This window comes from Prorops nasuta, unplaced genomic scaffold (genome assembly GCF_024137725.1).
Source record: "Prorops nasuta isolate Cenicafe-Biocafe unplaced genomic scaffold, Cenicafe_Pnas_1.2 PNAS00017, whole genome shotgun sequence".
Lineage (NCBI taxonomy): Eukaryota > Metazoa > Arthropoda > Insecta > Hymenoptera > Bethylidae > Prorops > Prorops nasuta.
In genome coordinates this window covers 3,364,894-3,379,220 of record NW_027116814.1, presented here as the reverse complement: position 1 = coordinate 3,379,220, position 14,327 = coordinate 3,364,894, and the positions used below count along the sequence as shown (strand labels likewise).

Sequence of the window (14,327 nt, the reverse complement as noted above, 5' to 3'; positions counted from 1 at the left end):
TTACTCTGGCCTTTGCTGTGAATGGAGGAGGAATGGAGCTAGAGAGGAAAGAGCTCGAGTGAACTGGGCGCCCCCTTCTCTCGAGGCTTGCCCAAGCTCTGGCTGGCTAACTGCCTGGTGTCTGGTGTTGTTAGTAGTCTCCTAGACGAGTTACGAGTGGGCAGTTGTAGGCAGTCGACGTTCGTAAATGGCGGCGAATTGACGTTGAGCACTCGCTGAGGGCGAGCTGGTGAATCGTCGAACGTGATGACAGCTCGTGATCGTACGGTGATGGGAACGCAAAAACCGGGTGAATGGGCCAATTCCCTAATCGCACGTTTCGAGGAGCAGGTACACTAACTCAACAATCTCAGCACCAAAGTATTCAACGTTTCCTGCCTTTTCCTACGAGGGACCAGGCCCTTTTACACCAAAAATAGGATCTTCGTTTCGCAATGCTCTAAAAATAATCCATATATACCCAGGAAGGATCACTCGAATGATAAATTTAAGCTTCGTCGATCGTCGAATTTCACCACAATTTAATTTCCGTTACTTTTGTAAATTGAATTTTTTTCTGTTATTCGTTATGCCTCTTAGTTCTGGTAGATTACATTGTATTCCTATAGTTATTGTATATTTAGTTGCCTCTGGGTATACAGTTGAACTTGTGGTAGCTGTATTACGGTTTTAAAGATGGTTTTAATGTTTATTAACGAATCGGTTTGACAGTTATGCCCCCTATTTACGATTCTCAAGTGCCGACGATTCATTCATTCATTCACAGATGGGCTCTCTCGTCTTTCAGCTCCTCCCTGCCGAAGGCTTGACCTTCGTCCACTCCTCTGTTTCATTGTTCGTCGAATTTACGGGGAGGGCGTGCGTGTGTGGCTCGCAACCCTCCCCAATCCACTTCTTTCTTATCCTCCACCCCTTTCCTCATTTTCATTGTAATCCCAATTTATGAATGAACACTTTTCCTCCATTCTTAATAACTCTCTAAGAATCCGTCGAGAAAATCATGCAATAATTACCGCATCGATAGAATCGTTGATTTAAATTTGGATCTGAACAATTTTTTTAAATGAGAATTTTTTTCTGCTGAAATAATTCCATTGTTTATTGTTTTATTGACAGCTGCCGCGCAGAGCTGGCCCACAAACTACACACTCTCGCCTAAATCAAGAGAGAAATAAAAAATGGCTAATACAGATATCTCGATATCGATTCTCACTCGTGATATCCGGCCTGACAAAGATCCTTCAGCGAGTGAACTCTTCCGATCAAGAGAAGCACTGCTACGAGTCCATCATCATCGTTTTGGATACTTTGGAACGGTGCCTTGCTAACCAGCCTAAAGACAGCACTAAAAAAGACGAGGCTATGAATGTTAAATTGCTACTTAGGGAAATATGCCAGTTTATTGGTGAGTTTCAGTAATAGAGCTCGTTTAACAAATTAATGCGAATCAGCCCTTATTAATCCAATTAATATCACGTATTGTACCAATTCTCAGATATACCCACTGATACTCAACAAAATATTTACTTGAAAAACTTGGCCAGCAAGGTTCTTTTTGCTCTGAGCCTAAATTTTTTCAACGCTGTGTTTAATCGAATCTCTGCGAGGCTTCAGGAACTCTCGAACTGCGGTGATGAGAATCCAGATTACAGCGACATCGAATTAATCCAGCATATCAATGTCGACGCACACAGATTGACGAGACTTTTAAATGGTATTTGTTCGTTTATTGCAATAAATTGTATTTTTATTAGGATGGAATTCATTCAAATGTGCTTTAACTGTATATTTTTATTGCAGAAACTATACAGAAATTTAGACTACTTAAAAAACCTGCTCAGTTAGTTCTAATGAATTCTTTGGAGAAAGCAATATGGAATTGGATGGATACTTATCCTTACGAGTTCGCCGATCTTCAGAAAAGGTCTAACGAGGAGTTTGGCAAGGCTTGCGAGGAGCTGTTTGACGTTCTGGATACTTGCACGGATAACAAGAAGGGTAAAGGTGCGGCAGCATGGCCCCTGCAGATAATATTGCTGATACTCTCGCCGCAAGTTCTGGAAGAGATTGTGAATGCTGATTCGGGAGCCCCTTGCTCTCCGAGGCATTCGAAGAAAAAATTATTCATAGACAGCGTTAAACGTGGCCTTGGAATGCACGGAAGTTCCAGCAAACAACTCGTCGAAGCAGCTGCGGTGACCTGCGTGAAACTCTGCAAAGCTTCCACTTATATCAGCAATCTGGATTCTAACAATGTCATTTTTACTCTCGTTCAACATGTGATGGGCGACCTAACGGCACTACTTTTCAATCCCTGTAAACTATTCTCTCGCGGACAGAATTACGTGGCGCAAGACATCGATCTTATGATAGATTGCTTTGTCAGTTGCTTTCGTATTAAACCTCACAACAACGAAGTATTGAAAGTTTGCCTAAACTTAAACTATCCAACGACTTACCAGTTTGTGCTTATCAGCTCACTGTACAGGTAATCATTTCTTTTTTCACTCCAATTTTTCTTCAAGCATCTTTATTTTCGAATCTATCGTGCTTTTAGAGTCGTAACGCAACCTGGTCTGCCATGGTGGCCACAAATAGATCTCGTATATTCGCGTAGTACGGATTTGAGAAATCTGTTTACAGATACTTTGAACAAGGTTACTCAAAGCTACATATCACACACGCCACTGCGAATGATTCAGAATCTCACTTTGAAAGGAAAGGAGCAGAGCAAATATAGGGATAGAGGTGAAGAAATAGCTAGCTATAGAAATTTATTGCTGTGGATGGTTCGACTTATTCATGCGGATCCTATGTTAATGCTGAATGTAAGTTTTTCTCCTTTGGAAAAAATAGCTATGAAAATTCGTTTCCTTACCAAAATTGTATTCGTTACAGAATCAAGGGAAAGCTGGTCATGAAATTCAAAGCTCAACTTTGGAATTGATGAACGGCTTGGTATCACTGGTCCATCAGCCAACCATGCCGGATATTGCTCACGAAGCTATGGAGGCTCTCTTGGCTCTTCATCATCCTGAAAAGATTAAAGCATGGAATCCAGAAGCTACCATTAACACTTTCTGGGACGTCAGCTCTCAAGTTCTCTTTTCTATTTCACAAAAATTAATTCAGCATCAAATCATCAATTACACTGGTATCTTAAAGTGGCTTAGAGAGATTTTAATTTGTCGAAATGCGTTTCTCTCTCAAAATAAGGACTATGCCAATGTTGGAAGTCAAATTGCAATTTGCAAGCAGGCTCATATAAAACTCGAGGTTTGTTAGAAATATATTTATATATTTTTTTTATCTTGAAACCTGTAACAATTGTTAAAATTTCAGGTGGTCTTCTTTATGTACCTGTGGAGCATCGATATGGAAGCAGTCTTAGTGTCGATGTCCTGTTTTGCTCTTTTATGCGAAGAAGCGGAAATACGCTTTGGAAGTGACGAAGTAGCAGTACCTTGTTTACTACCTAATTATCATTTATACGTTGAATTGGCTCAGGCCTCAAATGTGCTGACCACTGGTAAATATTTTTTGCAATAGCAAAATCTTACTGACCTTCCTAACTGTTAAATATCTTAAAGTCGATCGGTATACTCTTATATGACTACAGTGAGACATTAAATACTCGTTGCTATAACAGCCAGCGGGGAAAGTAGGCTATACTATCATGAACAGAATCACGGTAAGAATTAAACAATATAATACCATTAAGACCTGGTACCTTTTAGTATTATAGCCATTTCTCCATTTTCTTAGATTTTTTTTCTAGTCGTTTCTCCATGATTATGTAAAAATGGTCTACATAATTTTTGTCACTTTTACAGGACGTGCAGCACTGCAGAAAAGGATTATGGCATTGCTTCGAAAAATAGAGCACTGTGAAAACGGCGTTCAATCCGTAAGTGTCTTTTGACACATTTTGCGTGGTAAAGCTATTTAATTGTATCTTCATGCAAACTTATTTATTTTTCAAGGCTTGGGAAGAGACGTTTAGAAATTGGGAAGTGACATCGCGCCAACTGTCGAATTATCCAAAGACGAAAGCGGACGATGGACAAGTGGAATCCTTCCATCGTAGCACTGGCAAAAGGAGAGCGTCTCATCAGAATTCAGAACATGAATTGGAAGATCAAATTAATGAATGGGCAAATATGACAGGATTTTTGTGTGCTCTGGGTGGAGTTTGCCTTCAAAGACGAGCCGTGAACAGACCAATGTCTGGACCTCCATCAAATCCAGAACCCAAAAAGGTATTACTTAGCTTTAAATCAATAAAATATTAAAACTGATTCAGCTTATATCTTTTCAGGGTTCCACAAAAATGCAAGACCCAGGCGCTTGTTTAACAAATTCTAGTCAAGAAGTTCAATATTGTCCAGTAACACAATTCGTATTCAATCTTCTGCGTCTTTTGATCTGTAACAACGAGAAATTCGGTCTTCAGATTCAGAAACACGTCAAAGAATTGGTAGGACACGAGATGAGTCCAGCTTTGTATCCAATCTTATTCGATCAGATTAAGAGCATAGTAGAGAAATTTTTCGATCAGCAAGGTCAAGTGATTTTGATGGACGTTAACACTCAATTTATCGAACACACAATTTTTATTATGAAGAATGTGCTGGATTCGAAAACCGATCAGCCATCGGAGTATCTTGGAATTACCAGCATCGAAGGAATGAGTTTGGCCATCGTTAGATATGTGAGGCATCTGGATATGACAATGCACTCTATACATATCAAGACGAAATTATGTCAGCTGGTTGAAGCTATGATGAAGAGGAGGGATGACCTAGCTTTCAGACAGGAGATGAAATTTAGAAATAAACTCGTAGAATATCTGACTGATTGGGTGATGGGCACCACTCATCAAATTGCACCACCGAGTGGCAGCGATGTTACGTTGATCACCAGAGAATTGGACCAAGCATGTATGGAAGCTGTTGGTGCTCTTCTGAGAGGTCTACCTTTGCAGCCTGAAGAATCGGATCGTGGCGATTTAATGGAAGCTAAATCTCAATTATTTCTTAAGTATTTTACTCTGTTCATGAATTTGTTGAATGACTGCAATGCTGCTGCCACCGAAGAAAAAGATGTAGATGTTGTTGGGAGACAGTCTAGAATTAGTCATGGGAAATTATCAACTTTAAGAAATGCAACTATTCAGGCTATGAGTAATTTATTAAGTGCCAATATCGATAGTGGGCTTATGCATTCCATAGGTACATAATAATGAATAAGAACTATTTAAACGATCATTTTTATCTTCTTTAATTATTACTTTTTATCATAGGTTTGGGTTACAATCCTGATCTACAGACTCGTGCAGCATTCATGGAGGTACTCACTAAAATTCTCCAGCAGGGCACAGAATTTGATACTTTGGCAGAAACAGTTTTAGCAGACAGATTTGAACAATTAGTCCAGCTAGTCACTATGATCAGCGACAAGGGAGAACTCCCGATAGCAATGGCTCTAGCAAACGTAGTAACGACAAATCAAATGGACGAATTGGCAAGAGTCTTCGTAACTCTATTCGATGCCAAGCATTTGCTCTCACCTCTTCTCTGGAATATGTTCTATCGAGAAGTAGAAGTGTCAGATTGCATGCAGACTCTTTTTAGAGGAAACAGTTTGGGCAGCAAGATTATGGCGTTTTGTTTTAAAATCTATGGCGCTGGCTATCTGCAGAGTTTACTGGAGCCCTTAATCAAGCCATTGTTGGATGATCCAGATACGAGATTTGAAGTCGATAGTGCTAGAATAGATGCTGGGGACGATATCGAACAAAATAGGAAAAATTTGATTGCTTTAACTCAGAAAGTGTTTGATGCAATTGTGTCATCTGCTGATAGGTAAATTACTTTATTAAACTCTCTCTCTCTCTCTCTCTCTATAATAATTAAAATATAAATTTTAATTATCTCAATTGGCTAATTAACCAATATGAATATTTTCAGTTTCCCACCCCAATTGAGGTCAATGTGCCATTGTCTGTACCAAGTGCTTAGCAAGAGATTTCCACAGTGCCCTCACAATAAAATAGGAGCTGTTGGCACAGTATTATTTTTACGCTTCATTAACCCAGCCATTGTTTCACCTCAAGAAATGGGACTCGTCAGCAAACCAGTTCCACCTCAGATAAAACGAGGTCTAATGTTAATGTCAAAGATATTGCAGAATATTGCAAACCACGTAGAATTTAGCAAGGAGCAGCATATGTTACCATTCAACGACTTTCTCCGAGCTCATTTTGAAATTGGTAGAAGATTCTTCATACAGATAGCATCTGATTGCGAGACCGTTGATCAGGCTAGTCATCCAATGTCTTTCGTGTCAGATGCAAATGTGTTGGCTTTGCACAGATTGCTCTGGAATCACCAGGAGAGAATCGGAGATTACTTGAGCAGCAGTAGAGATCACAAAGCTGTAGGAAGAAGACCTTTCGACAAAATGGCAACGCTATTAGCTTATCTCGGACCACCTGAGCACAAACCAATTGATTCTCACTTATTATTCGCATCCTCTTATGCTCGCTGGTCGAGTATCGATATGTCCTCTACGAATTTTGAGGAAATAATGATAAAGCACAATATCCATGAGAAAGAAGAATTTAAAAGTATACAGAGTTTAAATATATTTTATCAAGCTGGTACCAGCAAACAGGGCTACCCTGTATTTTATTACATTGCCAGGAGGTACAAAATTGGGGAGACAAATGGAGATTTACTGATCTACCACGTTATTCTGACCTTGAAGCCTTTCTGCCATTCTCCCTTCGAGCTTGTAGTCGATTTTACCCATACTTGCTCCGATAACAGATTCCGTACAGAGTTCCTGCAGAAATGGTTCTACGTTCTTCCAGAAGTTGCATATGAGAATATCCATGCAGCTTATATCTACAATTGCAACAGTTGGGTGCGAGAGTACACTAAGTTTCATGACAGAATTTTAGCACCCTTGAAGGGTAATAGGAAGATAGTTTTTATAGATGGTCCAGGTCGTTTGAACGACGTGATAGACATCGAACAGCAAAAGTTACCAGGAGCTACTTTGTCTCTTGACGAAGATCTGAAGGTATTCACGAGTGCATTAAAGTTGTCCCACAAAGACACGAAAGTTGCTGTGAAAGTCGGACCCACAGCTATTCAAATTACATCATCAGAAAAGTGCAAAGTGCTGTCGCACACAGTGCTTTTGAACGATGTGTATTATGCATCGGAAATCGAGGAAGTCTGCTTGGTAGATGACAATCAATTTACTTTAACTATCTCCAATGAAGCTGGACCTTTGTCTTTCATCCATAACGATTGTGATAGTATAGTGCAGGCTATAATACACATTAGAAATCGCTGGGAACTATCCCAGCCAGATTCCATGTCAGTTCATCCAAAGATTAGGCCTAAGGACGTACCTGGAACTTTGTTAAATATGGCTTTATTAAATTTAGGAAGTTCGGACCCGAATTTGCGCACAGCAGCTTATAACCAACTATGCGCTTTGACCGCAACATTTGATCTGAAAATAGAGGGTCAACTACTAGAGACTTCTGGTCTTTGCATCCCATCGAATAACACAATTTTCATCAAACGCCTCAGTGAGACTCTTGCCTCGAATGATCCTCACCTAACACTCGAGTTCCTCGAGGAATGCATACAAGGTTTCAGAGTATCCACTATAGAATTGAAGCACTTGTGCTTAGAGTATATGACACCTTGGCTGAATAATCTAGTTAGATTTCACAAGCCTAACGACGAGGGAGGAAAACGACAAAAACAAGTGGCACAAATATTGGAGAAGCTGATAACTCTAACGATAGAAGAGATCGAGATGTATCCCAGTATTCAGGCTAAGATTTGGAGTACGATAGGCCGGCTGCCTGATTTGATAGATACTGTGTTGGATAATTTTATTCATCGAAGCGTTCGTTATGGTTTGGGCTCTCCCATGGTAGAGATCATGGCTGATACTGCTGTAGCCCTTGCATCCGGTAATGTTCAGCTCGTAGCCAAAAAAGTCATTGGCAGATTGTGTCGAGTAGTCGACAGAACTTGCACGTCTCCTACTCCTCTGCTAGAGCAACACGTCATGTGGAACGATATAGCTATTCTAGCAAGATATTTGTTAATGTTATCTTTCAATAATTGCCTAGACGTAGGAAAACATTTACCATATTTATTCCACACAGTCACTTTTCTTGTTTGCTGTGGTAGTTTAAGTATGAGGGCTTCCACTCATGGCTTGGTAATTAACAGCATCCATTCGTTGTGCACCTGTAGCTCTCCTTCTTTCTCAGAAGATACGTACAGGATCCTTAGAATGAGTCTGGATGAGTTTTCTTTGCCAAAGTTTTATTTGCTATTCGGTATCAGCAAAGTGAAATCTGCTGCTGTGACGGCGTTCAGGTCGAGTTACAGGCACTCGAGCGAAAAATGGTTTGGCAACGAGAGAAATATTTCCAGTGGTCAGGACAGGGAAAGGTTGTCTCTGACGAGTCTAGAAGTGATCACGGATGCACTTTTGGAAATTATGGAAGCTTGCATGAGAGATATTCCCAAATGCGACTGGCTCAAAACTTGGACATCTCTGGCCAAAAGCTTCGCGTTCTGCTTCAATCCTGCCCTTCAGCCTAGAGCTTTAATCGTTTTTGGTTGCATCAGCAAAAGTATTACAGACCATGATATGAAACAGTTGCTAAGGATTTTGGTCAAAGCTCTTGAAAGCTTCAATGATATAACACTATTGGAAGCTATTGTTATGTGCCTTACGAGGCTGCAGCCACTTCTCAGACCGGTAAGTATGTCGCTCTGCCTTTTGAAGCTATAAAATCAATTTGAACAATTTTTAATAATTTTTTATCTTTTTGTTTAGGAATCTCCAATACATCGATATTTATTCTGGGTTGCCACTTCAGTTCTTCAGTTAGAAGAGGCGTCTCTGTACGCTTCTGGATTGGCTCTTCTTGAACAAAATCTACACACCCTCGATTCTCAGGGGACGTTCGATGATCAGGTTCATAATTTAATTTAATATTATCAGATAGTTTTATGTATTAATAATTTTGTATTTTTTAGACATTAGAAAAAGTTATGATGTCAACGAGAGAACCTTTGGAGTGGCACTTTAAGCAGTTGGATCATGCAGTAGGTCTCTCCTTTAAATCTAATTTTCATTTTGCCTTGGTTGGACATTTATTAAAAGGCTACCATCATCCAACACCAACCACAGTCACTAGAACTACGAGAGTATTAACAATGCTCTTAGCTATAGTAGCTAAACCTTTTAGGAAAGACAAATTTGAAGTCACACCTGATAGCGTTGCATATTTAGCTGGTAAGAGTTAATGTCAAAGATTTTTATTTTTGTACTTTTTCAAACAAACTTTGTTTGTTCTACAGCATTGGTTTCTGTCTCGGAAGAAGTTCGAAGCAGATGTCACATCAGGCATTCTTTGAACAGAAGTGCTGCAGACACGGGCAGTTCAGATTTTTTGGACACATTTGTACCATACGGACCTGTTAGTATTAAAAAATCGTATTAGTAAAAACCCTTGCATTATTGGTCCTTTGTTTATTGCAGGATGCAGCTTGTACCACATCTAATCCAACAAATAGAAGACAGAAATCTTGGGATTTGTTGGATCAGTCTGCTCTTACCCAAGCAAGGCAACAGAAACAGTATACGGCTCATCAGGTACGCGTGAAACGAATCTGACCATCTAATTCTATCGCATTTATCTGTTTCAAAAAACAATTTATATATTTTTTCCTTTTCTTTCTACCAACGCTTTTGCGAGTAATACTCTTGCTTTCTGTATCCTAACTTATTTTATGTTTTCTATGTATTATTTGCTCCCTTCAATGTGTGTGCCTGCCCATTCTACCGGATTCTATAAAACAACCATTCAACTTCTCACTATTGTGTGTATCATGACCTATGATTTCGACAATGATGCTCGTCATTAACCAGACTGGCCGGATTTTATTTTTAAAAACGCAGCGATCCTTCTCGGTGCCCACCGCCAAGGAAACCAAGCCAGCCGAAGAAGAGGAACCCAAGGTAAATCAATATTTTGGAGTTGCAATATTTCAAAACCATTAATTAGGATTTTTTTCAGAACCGAAGTGCTAGAGTCAGCGTAAGCAATGAAAACAATGTCTTACTGGACCCTGAAGTGCTCACGGATTTTTCAACCCAGGCACTTGTACTGGCTGTCTTGGCTACACTGGTTAAATATGCGGATGAAAACGAGACGAGAATTCTGTATGAATACTTAGCAGAGGCTTCCGTCGTATTCCCCAAAGTATTCCCAGTCATGTAAGTACAAATTTTTAAAACATTTAAATTTTTTGTTTATAAATCTAATGATTTTTCATGTTTATAGACACAATCTGCTCGATGCTATGATCAACGTCGTACTGACCTCTTGCCAGGATCAGTCTATCTTAAATTCTGTTCAAGCAATCATACAAAATATGATAGCTTGCGAAGAAACTAGTCAGCAGCAATTGCACTATTTGAAGAGCTGTGGTTTTGGTGGTTTATGGAGATTTGCTGGACCTTATACCAATGTAAGCTTCTCTATTCATTATATAAATCAAATTATCTTTAAAGTTTATATTGCAATAATGTGTCGATCAATTTACAGTGCAACTGTACAGCGGAAAGTGCAGAGTTATTTGTTAATTGTTTAGAGGCTATGGTTGAAACGTGTTTGCCTGTCGAGGAGTATGAGGTTTCTGCACATTGTGAGTCAATTGAGAGAAGCAGAGAATTCCGATTCAGGTCGGCTCATTTAGACATTGATCGAAATATACGTACGGTATCTGGAAATACGGATAGAAAAAAGTAAGCTAGATGCAAAATAATTGGTTCTGAATGTTTTAAGATTTAATTTTTTTTAATAATTATTTGTGTTTGTTTTAGCTATGGCCAAAGCAGGGGTAGTTCTGCTCATCGTTTTGACAGCACTAGAGGCCATTTACTGTAAATGGTGTTTTGCGAAAATAAAAGGCAGTGTCCTAAACACAGACCAAAATTTGAAGCCATCGAATATGAAATCAAGTAAGTTTTCTTTAGATTTAAGGAAATTAATTTTATTATACTTTAAAAATGTTACTTTATGGATTTTTCCTTAAGACAGGATAGCCTTACTTTGATTCATCGTATTGCTTCCTGTCCTACCAAATTTATTCTTCAAAGCCGTCCAGCTTTCACTAACGGAAAACCAAGAAACCAACATTTTTATACTTGTTTGTTATAATATTTTATTTGCTCTCTAATCAATCGTTAGAAAATCAAATATCTTTCAAAGAAAAGCTAACACCGTATATTTAAAGACCACCGATACACCAATTTAAAATATATATATATATATATATATATATATCTCTAGGCTGAAAAGTCGTACCTCCGAATAGTGCGCATGATAAGTGTGTGCTTAATTGATGTTATGCATTTCTTAATAAGAAGATGCTTTGGACCAGTATTATTGCACATTTTCCAGATGTTTCGTCTCGAATTTTAGAGATGAGATTGTCTTAGCGTAACACCAATAATTCTACATAGTATAACACATATTAAAGTACAAAGCAAGACCACACGTTATACTTTCTTTTATGGAAATAAGTAAGCTTTAGTCTAGTTAATAAAATATGAAGATATCCATGCAAAAATTAATCCGCGTTTGAAACATTGTGCTTAAAGTAGCAATAGAACGACGATAAAAATTGTTAAGTATCATTTATTTATGAGACGAATCTATGTAAATATAAATATGTAAGTTTGTATATTCTTTTAAATATTTCAAACACGTGTCTCTTTGTAAACTAGCACGGTGTAACGAGAGATAGGTGCAAAACTCTGTATGTACTAGTTACATTAATAATTGAAGTCTTCGGAGTAATCGAACTACGAATAATTGAGATATTTTCTATACGTCTATGTTTTAGATTCGTTATAAGTAAAGCATTGTTGATATTGTTATTGAAGGAAATAATCATGTTGTTTTGATCATCAAACGGGAAATCTATCATTCTTGAAGGAATGTAGAATAGTTGCTGCTTACTTGGCTCGTTTGATCGTGAAACTTGAAAGATATATGATTAGGTCTATATTATATCCAGAAATTGCTCTGAATTGTAAAATAAACGTATTAATTATGTACAAATTATATTAAAATCCATAATAATATGTTTTATCTATTTTCCACATCTTTATCCTTTCCTATAAATTAACAGAAAACGTTTATTTTTCTGTGATTATAAATTAAAGAAAAGAATTAAATATTTGTTTTTAAAAATCGTAATAGTTAATAGAAATCCTATATCTTCTCGGATGGTTACAGTGAGAACGTTTCTATTACGTTTTGAACGGGAAAAATTAAAGTTACGTATTAGTGTAGCAGGAGAGTAAAGGAAGAGCTCACGTTGCAACGCGTTCTACCTACTCTTTCTACTATTGGCTTATATTCTCCTGGTACAGTGGGGAGAAGCAAATGCTTCTCAGAAAAATAGTCCCACCACCTTCTATTTCTCTCATTTCACTGAAGCTTTTTTATCATTTAATGAGATTACTATTATTTTTATTAGAGATGATTAAATTGACATAAATCTGTGCAACGAAAGAGAAGGGGGGGGGGGGGTAGATCAGATGGAATGGAAAGTTGAACAATATTGCATTACGAATAATTGTGCAGTAATAGGTGTAATGATTATCCTGATCAATACCTAGTGATAAATAGCAAAGGAGGGAGGAGGAGGACCCCCCACAGTCTGCCAAATCATCTAAACAGTAGTTACTGTTTGTAGCTATTCGTTTTCACAAATGAAAAATCATAAATATTTGTTCTATCTTAGAGGTTTTCGATTTTGTTTTTCTTTCTACTTATGTCAAGATTTGAAAAAAAAATGGCCATAATTTTGAGTATCACACAATTTATTTTTCTCTTAAATATATATAAACTTAATAAAAAAACATCGTGAAAAACGAGATCAAAACATATCGCTTACATTTATCTTAAAGAATAAGGGTTAAATTTGCTAATGATTGGATAATCCTTTTAAATGCATCAACAATTCTCATAACAATTAATTCTTTTTTAAAATCAATGTAAACGAAAGAGGTGAAATAAAAAGACCCTTATTGCTATATCCATCTACAGACATTTTACTGTCAATAACAGTCCAAATATTTTTTGTACCATCAGAACTACAAAAGATGGCAACAGAACCAGAAAAGGTATTACTTTGTAGCATTGGGCTAAATTGCATGACTTGCATACTGTGGCATGAAATCGTTTAACGAGATCATGCTCCACTGCTCCAAGGCGATTGGTACATACGGAATTAAAACATCAGCCAGTTGAGCTTTTATCTTTGGTAAATATTTGACTGCATCATTAGTTGAAACCAGTAAAAGATTTCTCTTCCAAATGCTTGAGTTTACATTGACAGCCGAAATAGCCCAATAGACGTCTTTACAATCCACTAAACTTAAGCATCTAGCAGGGATATTGTTTTCAAACTGAATATTTAGTTTCTGGGCCCATTGGTAGATAAGAGTAAAAGGCAAACCAGAAAAAGTCATCCAACATGGATTTTTTACTGGATCTATAAGATACCAATGATATGTCATTTGCTGTATGAAATACTTATGTTTTCCATTATTTCTGAACATATTCAAAACTCTACCGTTGGTAGAAAAAGAATACAGTTTTTCAATTGTTAAAGCTGGAATTGACCCGTTCGGTACTTTGAACTCTATCCCCATCTAAATCCTCAAACTTAAATCATTTTTCAAAAGCATCATGTTTGTTTGGCTTGCCATTGCAAGTGCTACTACGTGTATCCAAGGAGTAGTTACACTTGAGGTCCAAAACATGAGGTCTGTTTTCGTTGGCCTACACTTTTAACACTTTCTACACTTTTAACACTTTCTACACTTTCCGTATTTCTGTCTTTGTCCATTGTATAAGTTGACACCCTAAAAAGTGCACAAAGTGTAAAAAGTGTAGGCAACGAGAACAGACCTATGGACTGCTGTGTTGATATCAATCCTACTGCTATGCTCAAGCGCATCAAACTGAAAGCTTTAAGAACTCTGTAAGCAGGGGAGTACTTCGGGAAAGAGTTGGAACGACAGCCCCAGGATATAGACGCACTTTTCAACTTTCGTAGTTCGTTACCACTCTCATCCAATACACGCTCGTAATTATTCTTTAACATCCACAGATACTTTCCCAGAAGAATATCTAAGAAGTGGGCTATGACTGGCAAAGTTAAATCCCATTAACTTTTCATGATGGTACCACCTGTTAA

General features: G+C 37.8%; 1 protein-coding gene across 2 annotated transcripts; it reads left to right on the top strand.

Annotated features, from left to right (window-relative positions):
* Window positions 1–40: 40 nt before the first annotated feature.
* Nf1 (neurofibromin 1) lies at window positions 41–12,187 on the top strand. Of its 2 annotated transcripts, none has more exons than XM_066737177.1 (23): window positions 41–330; window positions 1,117–1,405; window positions 1,496–1,714; window positions 1,801–2,488; window positions 2,558–2,828; window positions 2,899–3,276; window positions 3,343–3,529; window positions 3,650–3,691; window positions 3,834–3,907; window positions 3,984–4,259; window positions 4,319–5,231; window positions 5,303–5,864; window positions 5,970–8,802; window positions 8,881–9,021; window positions 9,084–9,342; window positions 9,408–9,526; window positions 9,589–9,702; window positions 9,979–10,068; window positions 10,127–10,326; window positions 10,394–10,580; window positions 10,658–10,857; window positions 10,936–11,073; window positions 11,149–12,187. In XM_066737177.1, exons 1-22 carry the CDS (start codon window positions 247–249, stop codon window positions 10,997–10,999), a joined length of 8,190 nt encoding a protein of 2,729 aa, XP_066593274.1. In that variant the 5' UTR covers window positions 41–246; the 3' UTR covers window positions 11,000–11,073; window positions 11,149–12,187. The 2 variants fall into 2 exon arrangements, with proteins under 2 accessions (XP_066593274.1, XP_066593273.1); XM_066737176.1 differs by having other exon boundaries at window positions 4,304–5,231.
* The last annotated feature ends 2,140 nt before the right edge of the window (window positions 12,188–14,327 follow it).